Raw genomic sequence first — 17251 nt, 5'->3', positions numbered from 1 at the left:
CCCAGCTCTGCTGCCAGCTTTCCTTTACTTGGTCATAGATTTTGTTGATCCTCATCCTCATCTTGGGACTACCTTCCCAGCTTGTTATCTCAATGGACTTGCCTGGAAATTCTGGTCTATGGACCCTGGTTACCACCACCAAATCTGATACTGACCTGATGTCTTGGCTCAGCCTCAAACCTAGTTCATCATAACAACTTTGCCTGGTGATTTGGTATCAGTTGAACTTGGGTACCTTTTCCAGGTTTGCCCTGTTTACCTTGGCTGGCAGTTTTGGAAAAGTGTTCTGGTTGGCAAGGCTTCTGCCTTGCCTTGTTATCACACAAAGCTCTCAGCTGTCTGCCCTTTAGAGCTGTTCCTTGCTGCTCCTGGGCACAGGGTTACCTTTACAATGGCCATCGTAATCCACTTGGATCTTGGAGCCAGTGAGGCAGGCATCTCGGTGCAGCTCACAATGGTTCAGGTAGGTCTTGCCATTGCTACCACACACAGGCCTCTTGTGAGGTTTGCATTGCTGTGAGAAAGCCAGAGATGAGAGCTTTTACCTGCCTCTTGGGGGCAGCAATAAGGAGAAGGCACATCCCAAGTTCAGCCCAGTCCAAAAAGCTTTCAAACCCTCTCACTGCCTCCCCAGGAAAAGCCGCATGGATTAGACTGTAGATGTGGATTCAAAGGCTTCCCTGCATCCCATCCCCAGTCAGCAACATCACGGCAGGACTATTCCAGAAGCGGAGCACAGCAGAAAAATCAAAACTTGGTGTAAACACTGAATGTAGTCCTACAGCTGCAGCTCTATGCGCAGTGAATGTGTCTGTCCCAAGGTGTGCCCCCCTGCTTACTCAGCTCTGCTACAGCTCTCTGCAGGATCTGCTCCACCTTTCAGCATCTGAATTTAGACCACATTGCCAGCCAGCAGCAGAGAGCTCAACCTAAAGCAGAGTGAGAGCTCACCAGTACCACCAAGCAAGGTGCAAGCCTCTTTCTCCTGCATCATTCAGCCTGGCCACGCTGTCCAGACAACAGTCTCCCTACCCGCTAAGGGACCAACTCTCTTCCCAGAGCCCGGGCTGGCTGTGTCTGAGCTGCGGACTGAGAGGGAGGTAGGAGCAGAGAGCCCAATCCCAAGAGCCAGGCAGGAGCAGTTTGAAAACATGGAGCAGAAAAGAGCAGGGAGACCCTGTCTCCACAGCTGGCAAAGGTTTTTCTAATCATTTCTGACTCCCTGCTGGAGGAAACTATTCATGCTCACAGCACTCCACCACAATTATTTCCATTTTACAAAAGCTGATTTTTTAGTAGGGTGCTTGTAACCTCCTCAAACAAGCCTCTGGGGAGGGAAAGCTGTCTTGGAGTTTGCTGACTCTCCTTCAGTGCCCTCCACAGCCAGCTGGATATCAATACCCCACTAGGCTCACTAGGCTCTCCCAACAAAAGACCTCCAGCCATGTCTGCCATGTCTGTTAAAGACTGTGTGAGCAGCGCAGCTGCAAGTTCCAGACAATGTACATGCTGCAGGGCTCTTCCCTCACACCATGCAGCGAAAGGCCCCGCTGTTTGAAGAGCTGCTGTGAATCTGCAGCTGCTCCAAACCAGTCCTTGTGATGCCGCCAGTGACTGAAGTGCAGCCTGAGGGCTCGGCAGCGCAGGAGCTGTTCTGTCCCCATACCTCAATGCAGAGGCAGGTTGGCTCTCCCTTCTCTGTCACTGCACATTCCCGCCCAGCTCCGCAGAAAACATTGGCACAGATTTTGGATTTGCTCCTTGGCTCTTCCTGCAAGACATAAAAAAAGAGACACAGAATACATCAAGTCATCCAAACCAGCAGCAGCAGTCCTCAGTGCAGCTGTAAAATATAATACATGTAACTTATATGCCGGAACACAGAACACCAAGCCGGTAAGGCACAGATGACAGAACAGGACAAACATGATGGCAGAAGATGGACAGCTCAGACAATAACCAGGGAGCTCAGACAGAAACAGGAGCTGTGGCTATAGCCCCAGCAATAAAGGCTTTCCTAGAGGTCATTCCTGGAAAATCACCTAGGAGAACTGGAGCGAACATGAGCAAAAGAACGGCTAGCAAAAACAGCAAGAGTAATGCCCTCAAGGCAAGGACTGCTGCCTTCAAATATTCCATGGAGGGCAGGCAGCAGAAATGTCTTTGCTTGAGACATTTAAGAAGAAGGTGAACATGACCCTGGAGAAAGCTGTGATACCAAACAGAAGAAAGAAATTGCCATCAGGCACCAGATAATGCCCCTGTCACAAAAGAACAACACAGATCTGCAAGGCCCATTATCTCACCCCCACTGGTCAAGACTTAAATGCTTCAGAGAAGAAACATTGCCATGGATAATTATAAAGTAACCTTCCCACAGAGGAGTTCTTCTTGGTCTCTGACAGCTAGCAGTTGACTCCTGCCCTGCAGCACAAATTTTGCACTTCACAGTTTTCTCCTAGTTGTCACAAACACTCCTGTTGTTCGTGCCAATGTCAAATTCTTTTTTTTCTTTTTTTTTTCTCAAGTTCCACTGCATTCCTGAGCTGCTGACAGCTATCAGGGAAGATTCCCACAGGTTAACCACATTTTCAAAAATAACACCATTTCCTTTCACCAGTTTATGGTCTCTTTTTACTTAGACTCTGAAAGGAGAAGATGGTTCCAGGGGCTCTGATTTGGAGACTGTGATTTTAATTCATGCTTTGCCGTTCATTTCTTTTGTGACTCTTATTTCATCCCACAATTCCCACCTGTAAGTGTCCGGTTCAGGGCTGCCATCTACCTTCCACAACAGTTTGGCATCAGAGTCAGAAATCCGAGGAATGTAAAATAAGCAACGAGACAGCCTGAACCCATCTGCTCTCTAATACACAAAGACTTTTCCCCTTCCCATCTGAGAATCATTCTTTACCTCTGCTCATTGTGTTATCTTCACACTTCCAACATAGAGCTTTGCAAACAGATGATATAGATGAGGAAAAAGGAGCAGAATCCGCCCGAAGAGCATTACTGATACGTATAATGACAAACGCTGAGCACACTTTTTTTCTCCTGCTGCCTCTTTATCCCAGCAACTTATTTTTAACTTTTTGCTTTCAAAGCACAATTTCATAGCAAGTTGCTGCTTTCACTGAACAGCCCCCAGTGATAGCTGGAGTGTTTCCTGAGTGACCTTGACCTGGTCTTCAGAATAATCCACCTGCTAGCCTGCTGCACATTCATCCAGCCCAAGGAGCACACTGCTGGGACAGCAACCAAGACAGTGTTGAAAGAACGGAGGACGACAGCAGGGACTTTGAGTGAGGCTTCACAACCTCCACCCAGACTCTCTGGTGGCCTCACAAGTGCTACCAGCCTCTCCAAGCACGCCATGCTGGCTTTCTATAAAGCTCCCCTTCTTGGAGCCATGAGAGCCCAGACGGCAAGGGTAAGGCACAGGAGTAGCGGGCACAGAGTGAGGGTGCTTCATCAGGAGCAGAAAGCTTTTCTGCTGTCAGCAGCAACTGCAACTTGTTTTTCCTCTTTTGGTATCACCATGTGGAAATCTGCAAAACAACTGGAACCCTCATATTATTTTGTCCCATTTCTGGACACACGCAAAATCGGGCTAGATCTGGGGGTAAGAGCAACGTGAGCTGTAGGTGGCCCTGTTCCTTGCAGGGAGTTGGACTAGATGACCTTTAAGGGTCCCTTCCAACTCAAACGATTCTATGATTCTATAATGCTCTGTGTGCTCAAGGCTTTGCACTTTTGCCCTGCCTGATGTGCAAGGAAATCAAAGTTCTGTGAAGCACTAACACAAAAGTTCCTATGGGAAGCACTCTGATATATTATACAAGCACTACATTGATAAGGCAAAACTGAAGAGCAACAGGATTATGGCTGGGGTTGCAGAACTCACATGAATTCTCGTGTCACAGACTGACAAAGGGGTATGGATGTAAGGTGTGCCACTGGCTAACAGCACTGTCTGCACAGTTCCTAATCCAACTCAATATCGCCATTCACCCACAAAAAATTAATGCTTCATCAGCTGTTGTCTTAAGATATGTCTCCTTCTTAATACTGAAAGATCTGGAGACACAAGGCACAGAACACTACAACAAGAAGCCACAGCTCCTGACTGCCAAGATCTCTCTCCTTTCTGTTGTGGGGCTGCAGGGAGAAACATGATGTGTTGCAGCAATCAAAGAGATAGCTGAGCGTTGAGAAAAAACTTGGTTTGTGCATTCCATCCCATTACCCAAGCATGCTCTGGGCAAAACAGCTTTTGCAGAGTGCTGGGAGAGTAGGTCCCATGTACACTGGGGGGAGCACAGAGCATGCAATCTGTCACCTGATGCCATTTGTGCTTCTGGCTCTGGCAGCACGTTTCTCCCACTGCTCTCATCTGGGACTAATGAGCAAACCTGACCTAATTCCTGTGGCATCCCTTGGTTCTCTAATGCTCTGGTGTGACAGGGTGGAAATCTGGCAGCAGCATAAATGGAAGAGATAAGAAGGAGACAAGCAAGCATCCCCAGCATTAGGATGGCCATGAACAGGCAGTCCAATAAGCACCACAGTTTCTCTTTCTTAGGGCTACTGCTTCAGGGCATCTACAGAGCTCTGGAAGAAACCCTGCACAAAATACCTTTAAGTCTCATTTGGAAGGTTTGTTTTCAGTCGTCAGAGATAAGCTCAGTGCATGGGTTTTGAATCATGAATGCTATATAACACCGCATCGAAATCTGCATAATGTACCTCCCCAGGCAACATCACTGTTAGGAGTATGGAGGGCTGCAGAGCCATCTCTATGCCCTGTTCTGAAAAGAAACCTGCCATCAAGCCGCAGAAGCCATCACACCAAAACCCAACTGTACCCTCCTTCAGCCCTCTACGACCTGGTCGCAACACAAAACCAACTGCATCCATTACCATCCTGAAAAGCCTCTCTCTCTGGCTTCCGGGAGGCACAGGGAGCATGTCTGGAAGTTCAGAGCAGCAGAGGCATCCACGGGCAGCTCAGAAGGCCTGAAAATGGGCAGTCCCCAAAGCAATCAGGCAAAGAAAAAAGGATAAAAGGTCAGGTTTGTGAGACAGATCCCAGACCAGTGATGCATTCCTCAGGGGACTGCAACCAGGCACACTGGTTCCCAACACTGACAGCAACCTATTGAAAAGGTGTCAGCATGAGCTCTGCACTAGATGTAAAGGGGCCCAGAGCCATTAAACTTTCAGGCGCCCTGCTCTTCCACCTCCCTTCTGTGAGTAGCAGAACTAATGAAGCCCAGCCTCCAGCAGCTCTCTGCACAGCCTGTCAGCCAGCACAGGGCAGCTCATGAGCTCCTTCCTCAGGGGCTGATCCATGGGTCCCTCTCATTAAGCCAGTCACCCAGAGCCACAGGAACAGCTGGGTCCTGTCATCTCGGAGGCCTCAACAGCTCCATCAGTGGCAGTGGAAACTGGCTAATGGATTGGAGAGCCACTGGAGGTGAGGGGCAGGCGGGCACTGACAGCATCCGAGCACCACTGCCTCCTGGGGGATCTGGGAGAAAAGTAATTCCTTTGCAGTTTCACTAATGGGAAACAAGCTGGAGCATATATTTCCACCTGTGCTGGATAAACGGCGTGCTCCCGGAAGACCTGTGTGTGAGAGGAGGGGGCCTGCAGCTCCTGCAGCTTGGAGAAGGGCGCAGAGGTTGAGGCTCAGCACACCCCAAGCACGGTGCAGGCTGTGTGACATGGAGCACAGCCCGGCACAGGAGCCAGGCTTCCCTTGTGTCCCACTTGAGCAGGCAGCAGCCAGCAAGGAGAGGGAGGCAGGAACTGCAGGAAGGAGGCTTTTCTCCCTGTAACCTAACAAAGAGGACAAAGTCATCTGCCAAACAGCTGATTTCTCTTCCAGCGAGATGCTGCTAGCTAGCAGCAGCAGCCAGGCACACCTCTCACAGGGATTCCTCCGTGCTAGGGCTGTTTTCCCTTTTAAGCTGTAAGGAATGTCTGCACTCTGGCCCCTACAACCTCTTATTTTCCATCACAAGGCAATGACCGGTGAGGCCCCATAAGGGGAACAATGACATGGGAGTCTGGGAAAGAGGAAATCTCTGTCACAAACAAGTCTGGAAAATGGCTGCTGGAAGGCAGGAAGGCTGTGCTTGGCATCGCTCTCACTGTAGAACCTCGCTCTGCCGCTCACCCTAAAAACCCCTTGAACATAACCACCAGGCCAAAACCACCCTGCCTCGCAGCGCTCCTCCCTCTGCCCATCGCCACAGCCCTCCTGGAGCAGCGACTGGATTCCCTAGTGCCACAGTCCTCGGCCTGCTGCCCCCATAGTTGAGATTAATGAAGTTAATCTCATGGGGGCTGTGAAGTGAGATTGGCATCCTCACCCTCCCGGGACAGACTGGAAAAGAGAGGACCACGGGAGGTGATTTGCTCAAGAGCTCCCTACGGCAGGGGCTCAGCTCCCCTCTCTTCCTGGTCTGGGGCCAGGACCATGCTGCAACGTGACAGACAAACCACAGTCCCTGCTGGGGCACAGCCCTCCTTCCCAGACCCCAAATGCCCAAGGCCAAGCTATGTTTTGTTACAGCTGGACTTCTGGGAACCGCAATTCTCCATCCTGTTTTGCTTAAATCATAAAAGCAAGGCCAGAATTAACTCCTGAATGTCAGCAGGAGGGGACGGCAGACAGGACCAGTCACAGCACCTAGGAGCAGGCAGAGGAAGCCCCTGCTGTCAGGGGAAGGAAGAAGAGGAGGAGGAGCTCAGGCTCCTTGGGGCAGGCAAGGATGGAACATTTGTCCCTGGCTTCCCAACCTAAGCAGCCTCATAACTCCTCCTGCTCAGTAGCACAGACCCCATCCTCTACACCCCCTCTCCAAGCACACCTGGGCTCAGCAGTAAAAGAAAGTTTTTTCTGCCAGCAGCACTTTCCCAAGGAAGAAGGTGCTTTCCAGTCCCAGCCCACAGAGCCCTAACACTCTCTGCCCCATTTTGAGGAGCACTCACTTTGTGGTCCTCCCTCGCTACTCAATGTGAGGCTGTTCACACCATATACAACCAATCTCACATACTCTCTTTAGCCCCTAAATCTCTGGTGGGCTGCAGTATTTTCTGTGACAGGCAGCCCTTCCTTTATCCTTCAGCATCTCCATTTCCCCACTCTCAGAAGCTACTGGGATGGTGTATGCAGTGATTAATTTCCGAACAGGACCCAGACCTGCCACATTTCTCAGCTATCATCTGGTTCCAAACAGAGGGAAGAGTGAGATGAGCAAGTCAGCATTTACTACCCTATGGCATCTCCTCACCTCTTCCAGGAAGTGGAAGCACAAGAGGAACATGGAGAGCTGAAAACGCTGAGGTTTGCTAGCAGCCTTGGGCTTCTTGCAAAAAAGACCTCAGTAGTTTTGTTCCCATCACTGACACAGTGCTCTTATGATTCTCATTCCCAGCTCCATGCCTTGATCCTGCTTTACCCAACTCCTGCCACAGCACATTACAAAAAGCAATGGAAACTGCTATGGAATGGAGGGAAGCACTGAGTCAACCTGTGTGGGAAGGAGATGAGAATAGCACTGGGCACAAGCCAGTTTCACACTTCCCATTTTCTAGCCTTGGTCGCAGACTTGCTCAGCTCCTTGGTGATGCAGAGCCAGTTTGGGGTGGTTATCAGACTAACAAGGAAATCTGAAAGCAGAAGGAGAGTAAAACAAAGCTGCAAGGACACAAAAGTTTGGGAAGGCTGGACCACTATCCTGGAGCCTGCTCATCTATCTACCCTGCCAAAAAGGCACAGCTCCATGAGAAGTTAAACGGTGTCCCTGTTGCCAGAGCGAGCTGAAAGCAAGTCAGCCAAAACTCTGCTGTCTCAGAACCTTCAAAGTGCAAACCAGGGTCTCAGGAGGTTGGCAGATGCAAAAAAAGTTCTCCAGATTCTTTTAACCTCTGTTTTTACTACTGAATACCTGACAGCTGGCAGAAGATCATGTGCGACTCCTTGTCGGTACTAGAAAGAGGAGTGGAAAAAAACACTAAAAATGAAGTAAAAATCTTTTCTACAGGAGGAAGGAGGGGAGGGCTGAGCAAGTACGTGATCTGCAGTGAATGGCAGTGCACATGCAATGAGGACAATCCTCTGATTAAGAAGCAAGACAAGCGAACAACAACTTCCTGTAATTCCTAAGGCTGGGTAATGCTTTTCAAACAGAGGGATCATTCACTGGGAAATGCAATCTGAGGCAAATTTGTACCTAGTTGGGGCAACAGTTTCAATCCCAAAATAGTTTAAAAAAGGATTATTTTAAAATGTGTTTCATGAAGTGTTGCATACAGACTTGAAAGTTAAAGAAAGCAAAACAAAAACACATTTTGGTGAGATTAACTTCTTTTTGTTTGGCCAGCTCTGGTTTATGTTGAGAATAAAAGAAGAATTTCAACTGATCTGAAATAAATTTTTTGTTTTGACTCTTTGATTCAGCTAAAGAATTAGAAAAAGTCAATTATTCCCATGGCTTTATTCCTAAAATATCACCGCTTATTGTCTAAAGCAACTTATTCTTCCCGTTCTTTCATCTCCTTCCATCTGGCCCTTTGTGACAGTGTCTGGAAATAACGAAGAACTGTTGCAGACATCCCTTTCCCCACTCTCCGCAATCATGGAATTTTTTTCTGTCTAGCTTGGAAGACTGTTGATGCTGACTCCCATGGCTGACTTGAAAAAACAAACAGAAAGACAAAGCCGCAGTTCCCTTTGGTGGCTACAATAACCCAAATAGATGCTGCTGTGGGGAAAGCATCCTCTCCTCTGAGTCACTCCAGCAAAGCAAACAGCGCTGATTTAATGAAGCAGCTCTCAGACAGGATTTTACTGGGGAAAACTCCTCTCCTCACCTGCTCTGCTCAGCCCCTTTCTGATGCTCAGCACCATCTCATCGGTCCTGTTCCTCAGAGTCGAGCAGCCTATGCCCATCTCAGTCTTGGCAGCAACCCAAGCACTTGCCTGCCCCTTTTTCCACTGCTCTGGAAGCAGTAAGGAGGTTGTGGGGACTTGCTACCAGTCCCTGGGTTAGAGGGAGAGGCGGCACTGCAAGTGACCGTGAGGCTCTCTGCACTTCCTGGAGCCCCTGCTCCTGGAAGAGAGATCACTGCCTGAACTGCCTCCAAAAACACAAGCTCTTCTCTAGCACTTCTTGAAATCAGCCCAGGATGTTTTGCTTTCTGCCCTGCGGCCTGGCCGGGCTGTGTTTTGGAGATGAAAAGCCATGAGCATGCACAGCTCCAACATCCTTATGCATTCCTGGCTTGCTGGCTTTCCTCAAAACCACTGTGGGTGTGTGCTGTGGGGCAGCCTGCCTGCCCAGCAAGAGGGCTGTGGCTCTGTCAGACAGCATGCTGTGGGAGTGTTTGGGCAGTCCTTTAAATCCTTTTTGTGTTTCAGGTAAGAATTTGGGGTTTGTTTTTTTTTGGTCAAAAGGAAATTTAACAAATCTCCATTGTTTTTCACTTGAACAACATGCCCGTGGTTCTCTCTAAGAGATTGAGGTGCTGCTCCCTAAGGCACTGCTCTTAGCTGCCCTCCCACAACACTCTTCACCACAAACACTTGCCACTGGGTGACACAGTCCTTGCAAAGCTCCCCATGAGATCACACAAGGGGCAGAAAGGCTCCTCCTGGATCATCTTCCATCCCCAAGCTGCCAGTGCCCCCTCTGCATACAGCTCCACTTACATGATACCACATAAAGGATATTACTTTTTGCCTTTCTCGTACCCATTGAAAGACTGACTTCAAAACCCTCTCACAGCAATGAACTTTCCCCTGATGTTGTCTGACTGTATTCATAACCAACTCACACCTATTTGCTCATAGACTACTTCTAAGCTTTGACTTAAAAAACACATCTCCCTCTTGACATTTCATTCCCCCATCATACCCACTATGAAGTAGGAAAATATATAGTAACAGATATCTATCTTAATAAATAATGCTCTTTTATAGAAGTAGTATGTGTTTTGACTGTTATCAATAACATTTTTAAAGAAGCAGGGGATAGAAAAATCTTCTATTGTAATGGAAACACGGGAGACTGGACAAAGTAAGGGTGAATAACTCCATTTTACAGTCAGAAGAGGGCAAATAAAAATTTCAAAACTGCATTCATTATTTTTGTTATGACGCAAGCTTAGCCAAGATGATAATCAGAAGATTATGAAGATAAGTCACGTCTGCCAAATTCCAGATTTCTTCCAGAAGGAATCCTTCATACAACAAGACGTGACACACAAGATTAGGGATGAAGAGAAGTAGAATGGATTTGCCCTTCGGTTACATCCATCCATCTAGGAATGAAGAGAATGACAGTTGCTTGCAGGAGGCAGCTTCAGCTGTGTTTGAGCGCTTTGAAAGGAACGGTTTCTTTTGTGCAGGCATTTGTAAAGCTCTTTTTTCTTCACTGGGATCACACATTCACTCTCCTCTTCTTCCCTCCAAAACTCCTCACGATCTTGCTTCCCAGAAAGATGGTGAAGCACAGAGCACCGGTTCTCTGCCTCAGGAAGGTGTCCCTGCCACTGCTCAGCATGAGACCTGGCTCTGAGCAGCCAGCAGGCTTCAACAGACGTCCCCAGCTGAAGGGAGCAGATGGCACACACTTGGTTGTCCTCTCCCAGCTGAGCTGAACATGGTGCCTTCAGGACAAAGGTGAATTCCATTCTGGGAATGCAGGAGGGATGCAGAATGTGGACTGGGAAGGGATGGAGGGATTGCATTGTTGCCTCCGCTGCTTTCTGCAATTTGGGTAAGTAATGGACTTCTGTCTCTAGGGCTGCTAATCTGCTTTAAATGCCCTCAAAGAAAGCAAACGACAGCACAAGAAGGTCTACAAACAAATCCATTTCATAATAAATTCATTTTGTTTTCATTCCATTTCTGCTGCTAGTAAAAAATTTAGGTTAAGGTAATCACTTTCTTTTCCCAGCAATCTCTGTTGGCAGCTGGCTAACGGAACAGAAAGTTAAGCTTCTGCCATTAAAATGGCTTTGTTATAAAAAATTACATTATTTCCCAACACAAATTCCTCAGTATTAAATGCCTGAGCAATGTAGAATTGTCCTTGAAGTTGTGGGTGTAGGAATTTTACATGGGAAGATAGGAAGACAAGAGGAACTTTCCTAGAAGATATATTTTATTGCACAGATTTCCACTGCTCAGAAATACAGATATTTTGAACCAGAGACACAACCTGTACATCAGAAAAGTGAGTTATATGGGCTTTTGACTCCACGCTGTAGTTTTGGCTTGGTGTCACTAATAACCAGAAATTGCACCCATTCAAAGACTCCTCAATGGCATGCATGAAGGACCTTGGTGTCAGCCCATCTCTGTGCTAGTGTTCATAACAAACCCATCAGCAATACCTGGAACTGCTCATCAAAAAGTAAAGAGTAAGACTTGAGTTCAGAGTACTACATAGAGTGAATTTAAAGCAGAAGGCTAAGATTCACCAGGTATTTCAATAATCTTCCACATCTAGGCTAATGCTAGAAAGCCATCTGAAGTTCAGTGGGTGACTGCCATTCCCTAGAGTGGCTTCAAAAGCCACAAAATGGCTGACTGAAAGCATACCCCTACTGAACACTGTGGGAAGGGAAAACTGGAGGAGCTCAGTGATTCTGGGCCCCAGTAGCCTGGCTGCTGGAGCAGGAGCATGGCCCAGAGTAATTCAGCATAGACCCACTAGGAGCAAGGTCTCAGACGTGGCTGAGGGCTTAGCAATGACCACTTGTAAAAGAGGTAATTCACATGCAATCATCCTCACCAGGAGGTACAACTGGGTAACAGCATAGTGGTGAGCCAGCAGTAAAGGTGTCAGCCCTTGTTATGGGTGGAATGACTAGCATCCAACACTGAAAAGCAGCTGGATGCTTCCCCTTACAAAACCATCTTTTCCACTGCTGAAAACTTTGCCAGCACTGAATTGCTCAGGTTGAAATTTTCCATGCCAAGTGTTTGCCTCAGGCTGACTTTTCCTTTTTCGAGTGTCAACAGAAAAAGGTCAGTGGTTTCTGAGAACAAGATTAAGTTATTTTGTGCATGTTCGAGGAATTGTTGATGCTGTTTTGCTAAAAACGCTAAATGATTCGTGGCATCACTGCAAGAGCGTGAGGCCAGCAGGGGAGTCACCTAGGTACCTCTTGCCTGAGAAAAGCTACTCATGTCTGTAGAGTCTGTGCTCAAACTCTTCTCTAGAGTCTGTTGACACTCCTGAATTTTCAGTCACTTCTAAGAATAATCCTGTACTTTACAGCTCACAGATCCTGACCACTCTGCCCAAGCAGTGGCTGAATGCAGTGACCACGCTAGCTCTGCTGTAAGACTGCTGAGTCTGAAGCAGGATTTGACAGGCAGCTGCTGCCTGGGTACAGTGAGAAGCTATGAGATGAAAAATAGGGCCACACTGCATTCTACATGCCACTTTGCAGGTCATCAGCTGTTACAGGGAGCACAGCTGATGCCAAAAGAAAATGGTAACGGAAGACAAACAGTTAAAGGGTGGAAAAATGAATCAGGAGATGTTTACATAGAAGAGGCAGGCTTAGGATGCAACTAAGATGAATGAGAAGGCAGGGCAGGTAGGACTTGAGCATGCCCTGGAGGGCCTGATCAATGGGGAACCTGGATTCTGGGACAGCGAGTCCCAGTGTATTTAGTTCCCTCACCTAGTAAGCTGCATAGTGGGATACAGCTCAGAGCCTGGATGTTCACCAGCATCAATCAGATGTGCGTCAGACCCAGCGCTGCCAGCCAGGAGAGGGAAGGGACTGTCCCACTCTGCTCACTTCACGAACTGTGTGCAGCTTTGGGTGCCATAATATAAGAACGACATAAAACTGAGAGAGCATCCAAAGGAGGGCTATAAGACGGTGAAGGGTCTGCATGGCAAGGTGTGTGAGGAGCAGCTGAGGTCCCATGTATGCTCAGTGCAGAGCAGAGGAGCTGAGGGGAGGCCTGATGGCAGCTGCAGCTCCTCACAGGGAGCGGAGGGGCAGCGCTGAGCTCTGCTGTGTGTGACAGCGACAGGGCCCGAGGGAACGGCATGGAGCTGTGTCAGGGGAGGGTAACACTGAGGGTAAGGAAAAGGTACTGCAACAGAGGGTGGTGGGGTCCTGGCAGTGAGCACAGCCCTAAGCTGCCTGAGTGCAAGGAGTATTTGGACATTTCTTGAATTTTGTGTGGTCCCATGGAGCCAAGAGCTGGACTCAATGATCCCTGTGGTTCCCATTCAACTTGGGATATTCTATGATTTTATGATACTACAGACACTCTACCTGTGACAGTGGCTGTATCTTGCCACTCACTACTGCTGCTCTTGGAAAAGAATTACAGCACTGTGTGCTTGTTAGGGTTACGGACCCCGTGGTTGCAGCCACATCTCTAGAAGAAGCATAAAGAGGTGATGACTTTGTTTGCTTGTTTTTGTCTGTGGTAAGAAGGATGTAACAACTCTTACTGTAAAGTTTGATAGCTTCTCGAGTAATTAAGCAGCAGGTGCTCTAATGGGCTGAGACAGATGATGAAGCAGAAGGCAAAATGTAATTACAGATTCCCTGCACCACAAAGGCAGACAGTACTGAGAAATGCCAAACCAAGCTTGGCCCCGCTGGTCCCAGGTCTCCTCTTTCCCAACACCCACTGCTGTGCTTGCTCCTGGAGGGTCAGAGTCCTTGGGCATAAAACACTGCCTCCAAGTGTCACTTGCTTTGATCACCCAAGCAACTGCCATCCAAGCAGCAACCATCCTTCAGCAGAAATTAATTTTTCATGGCAGCTGGAGCTGCAGCTCAGTGAATTCACACCATGGTGCTCAGCAGCATGTGATGGGGGCATCCAAAGTGAAAGAAAGGCAACGGCACAAGACAAGTGACAGGCTAGAAGCTCATGGAGGAGTGGTACCTGCACAGCAACCATTGCTTCCTAAGCAACGAAGGTTATTGTGCCAGTCCTTGGGAAACATCCCCAGAAACCTGAAAGTTTATGGTGGCAGGAGAAGCTAAGATCTCTGTACAGAAAACAGATCCCCCAAAGACAGGCTGAGGGAGCTGGGTTTGTTCAGCCTGGAGAAAAGAAGGCTGTGGGGTGATCTCATTACAGCCTTCCAGGACCTAAAGGGAGCCTACAAACAGGAGGGGAGTCAACTCTTTACAAGGGTAGATGATGGCAGGACAAGGGGAAAGGGTTTTAAGTTGAGGGAGTGAAGATTTAGGTTGGATATCAGGGGGAAGTTCTTTACAGAGAGAGTGGTGAGGTGCTGGAACAGGCTGCCCAGAGAGGTTGTGGATACCCTGTCCCTGGAGGTGTTTAAGGCCAGGCTGGATGGGGCCCTGGGCAGCCAGGCCCAGTATGAGATACGGAGGTTGTGGCCCTGCATGCAGCAGGGGGGCTGGAGCTTAGTGATCCCTGAGGTCCCTTTCAAACCAGGTCATTCCAAGATTCTACGATTTCTGATTGCCAAAGCCAACTCAGTTGGCTTAAGGACAAGTTATTTCCATGGGATTTTTGGCTTGTTTCCCTAATCTTTTTTTCTTCCTTTTTCTTTTTTTTCCTCTCTGTTTTCCTCAAATAACAAGAAGCCAGATGTCAGAAAGCTTTGTTAGGCACCTCTAATCAAAGGAAGTATCTGAGATGTGGCTTGCAACTTTATCAATGCTTTCAGCCACTGGGTTTCCCCATGTACTGATCAACAGCTTGGCTGATCACCTCAGGTTGGCCTCCCAGGGGCCACGTTATAGATTACTGACATTCTTCTATTTCCCTCTCCTATCCCCCCCACGTGCTTCCCTCCAATTTCCCTTCTTGAAGAGAAACTCATCAGAACTGCTCTGGTTCTTTGACCAGGGCTGACTTTCCCCCCAAACAGCCTAGCATTCAGTGATGCTCAAAACACACACAAATATGGAAGGGAAGAAAAGTCTTCAGCCTCATAGGAAACCCAGCCCACAGCACCTGTGTGACATAGCCTGAAAATATCCTATTATCCTGGTAATATCCTGGGGCACTAAGCTCCACAAGAGGATGTCAGCAGCCAGGTTCCCCCTTCACACCAGTGATAGAGAAATGGCAGAGTTGATGTTCCTCTATTGTTTGTGGAACTGTACAGACATCTCGTTCGTGCAGGCTGAAACCTGGTGTTCTGCACGCTTTATGTCAAAAACACGTCAAAGGCAGGGGGAGAACACTGAGTCTGGATGTATTTTAAGTTAAACAAGCACAAAATATTTGGTGAGTTTCCCTTGCTTTACTGCAGTGTAAACAATTTTGGTATGCGACAGAAAGTTTCCCATTTAATGAGCATAACTGAGAAAAAAGGCCACACAATTTTTGCTATTTCAGCTAAGAACAGGAGAGCCTCAGCTTGCTCTGCACTGTTAGCAAAGTCCATGCACAAGGTCAGGTGGCCTTGCACAGCCAGGGCTGCAGCACAGACATGAGAGATGTCCTAGCAAGACTGCACGCTGTGCAGCATCCAGGGAAGACAAATGGATTTTTGCCATTACTTCCAAAAGGAAAAATGAACTCCCAGGGACGTACAACCGAAGCAGACTAAGGGCTTCAGAAGGCAGACTCTGGCAAATCCAAGTGGAAGACGTTAGCTTTCACAGCTGTCTGCGGCCTTGGCTGTCCACCTTGCCGACCTGCAAGAATTTACTGCTCCTCTAATAAAGTCAGCAGAAGAAAAACATACTCGTGCCTCAGCTGCTACAGCTCACAGCCCAGTGTACTAGCCTGAGCTGCTGATGATCATGGGTTCTCAGCAAGATCACAGGCTTGCAGCCACGTATCCAAAGAGGTAAAGAACAGACATGAATAGAACAAAATGTCTCCCTAGCTGCGAGCAGCTTAGAAGAGACTTGGAACAAAATGGGTACATGAAAGGGCTAAAGGGCTAATGAAAAATGCTTCTTCTAAAGAAATCACTGCTGTGCCTCGATTTCGAGTCCTTTGCTGTGTGAAAGCCTGGTTCAGCTACCTACTGCTTGTACCAGGGGAAGGGAGCTGTTCGTAAAAACAGGTTTGCAGGAGTTGCCACATTCCCAGAAGTCCAGACTCCCTGTAAGAGAAAGGATCCCCTTCCTTTGCCTAAAGTAACCAGACCCTCTTCTCCTGTGCAGAGGAGAGATTTCAGTGGTAAAATGGTATGCATAGAAAGAAGATAGGAAACTCAGAAGGGACAAAAGCTTTTCTTTTTCAACATAGATTTTAGAAAACCCAGGAAATCTACACACCCAGAGCATTTATTAAAACGTGCTCCTAGAGCTGGCTTTGACTCAAGCACACCAGGAAATCCATGGCAGCCTTTTGAACACTGAGAACAAATTGCTTAAGTAGACCTCATCACGTATGTGTGGACACTATTCTCATGCACTTGATACTGCACTGGATGTGCTTAACAAAGTTATACTAGATGCTACTTGTACAAATGTACAGGCTGTAGGAAACAAATACAACACAATCTGTTTTCCCTCACGTGATTTCGTAAGTATCACTGATGTTATAATAACGTATTAAACCACGATAAACATGTGGATATACTGCAGGACATCTTGAGGGTGTTGCAATTATGGGAAGTCTAATGTTGTGCAATGAAACATTTGGTAACACAACTCTGCCTTTCAGTTTTTGAGTAGAATCTCTTGATTGGTTTTCTGAATAAAACTTTTTGGATCTTCAACAATTTGGGCTAGCTTAGTGTGAAATAAAAATGGAAAACAAACAAACCACCCCTACCCAAAGGAGGGCAAACAGCTCCTCGTTGCAGGTCTCACAGCTCTCCTAGGATAAAAGCTGCCATACCTCCCAGTCTTTCCTTTCCAAGTGCCCAGACAGTGTGAAGGTGTAGAGATTTTGAAGTGTACCCAGCATGCTGACAGCTTTTAACATACCAGCTCTAAAAAGTCATCCCACTGAGCTGAAGGATGGCATGCACGTACACCTTTAGCCTATGGCAATAGCAAAGTAAGGTAAATAATTGTAGCCTGCAATGAACAATTTGCTAGAATTCACAGCACCTTAACATCTTTATGACAGCCTCTGCCAATCTAGCTGCTGACTGCACATCCTTCCTTTTCTTCTGAGTGCTCCAGTACTTGTAAGATGTGAGTCATTTCAATAACCTAGAAGAAAACAGCCCTGACCAAAAAGGGCCAAGTATCTTACAGAGAACACATGTGGGTATCGCATCTGTGCTGATCTGCAATAGCT

The 17251-nt window shown here is 47.6% G+C and overlaps 1 protein-coding gene across 1 annotated transcript in view; it reads right to left on the bottom strand.

The window, feature by feature from the left end:
• Positions 1-17251, bottom strand: part of FSTL1 (follistatin like 1) — a 43713-nt gene that overhangs the window by 12822 nt on the left and 13640 nt on the right. Inside the window, exons 3-4 of the mRNA XM_085236787.1 lie at positions 1667-1771; positions 385-514 (exon numbers count right to left, since the gene is read on the bottom strand). Coding sequence (XP_085092913.1) covers positions 385-514; positions 1667-1771 — 235 coding nt within the window. The remainder of the gene's footprint in view (positions 1-384; positions 515-1666; positions 1772-17251) is intronic.

This window comes from Meleagris gallopavo, chromosome 1, assembly GCF_905368555.1.
Source record: "Meleagris gallopavo chromosome 1, MGAL_WU_HG_1.1, whole genome shotgun sequence".
Taxonomy (NCBI): Eukaryota; Metazoa; Chordata; class Aves; order Galliformes; family Phasianidae; genus Meleagris; species Meleagris gallopavo.
The sequence above is the reverse complement of the archived record's forward strand: the minus strand, read 5'-3'. Positions and strand labels throughout refer to the sequence as shown.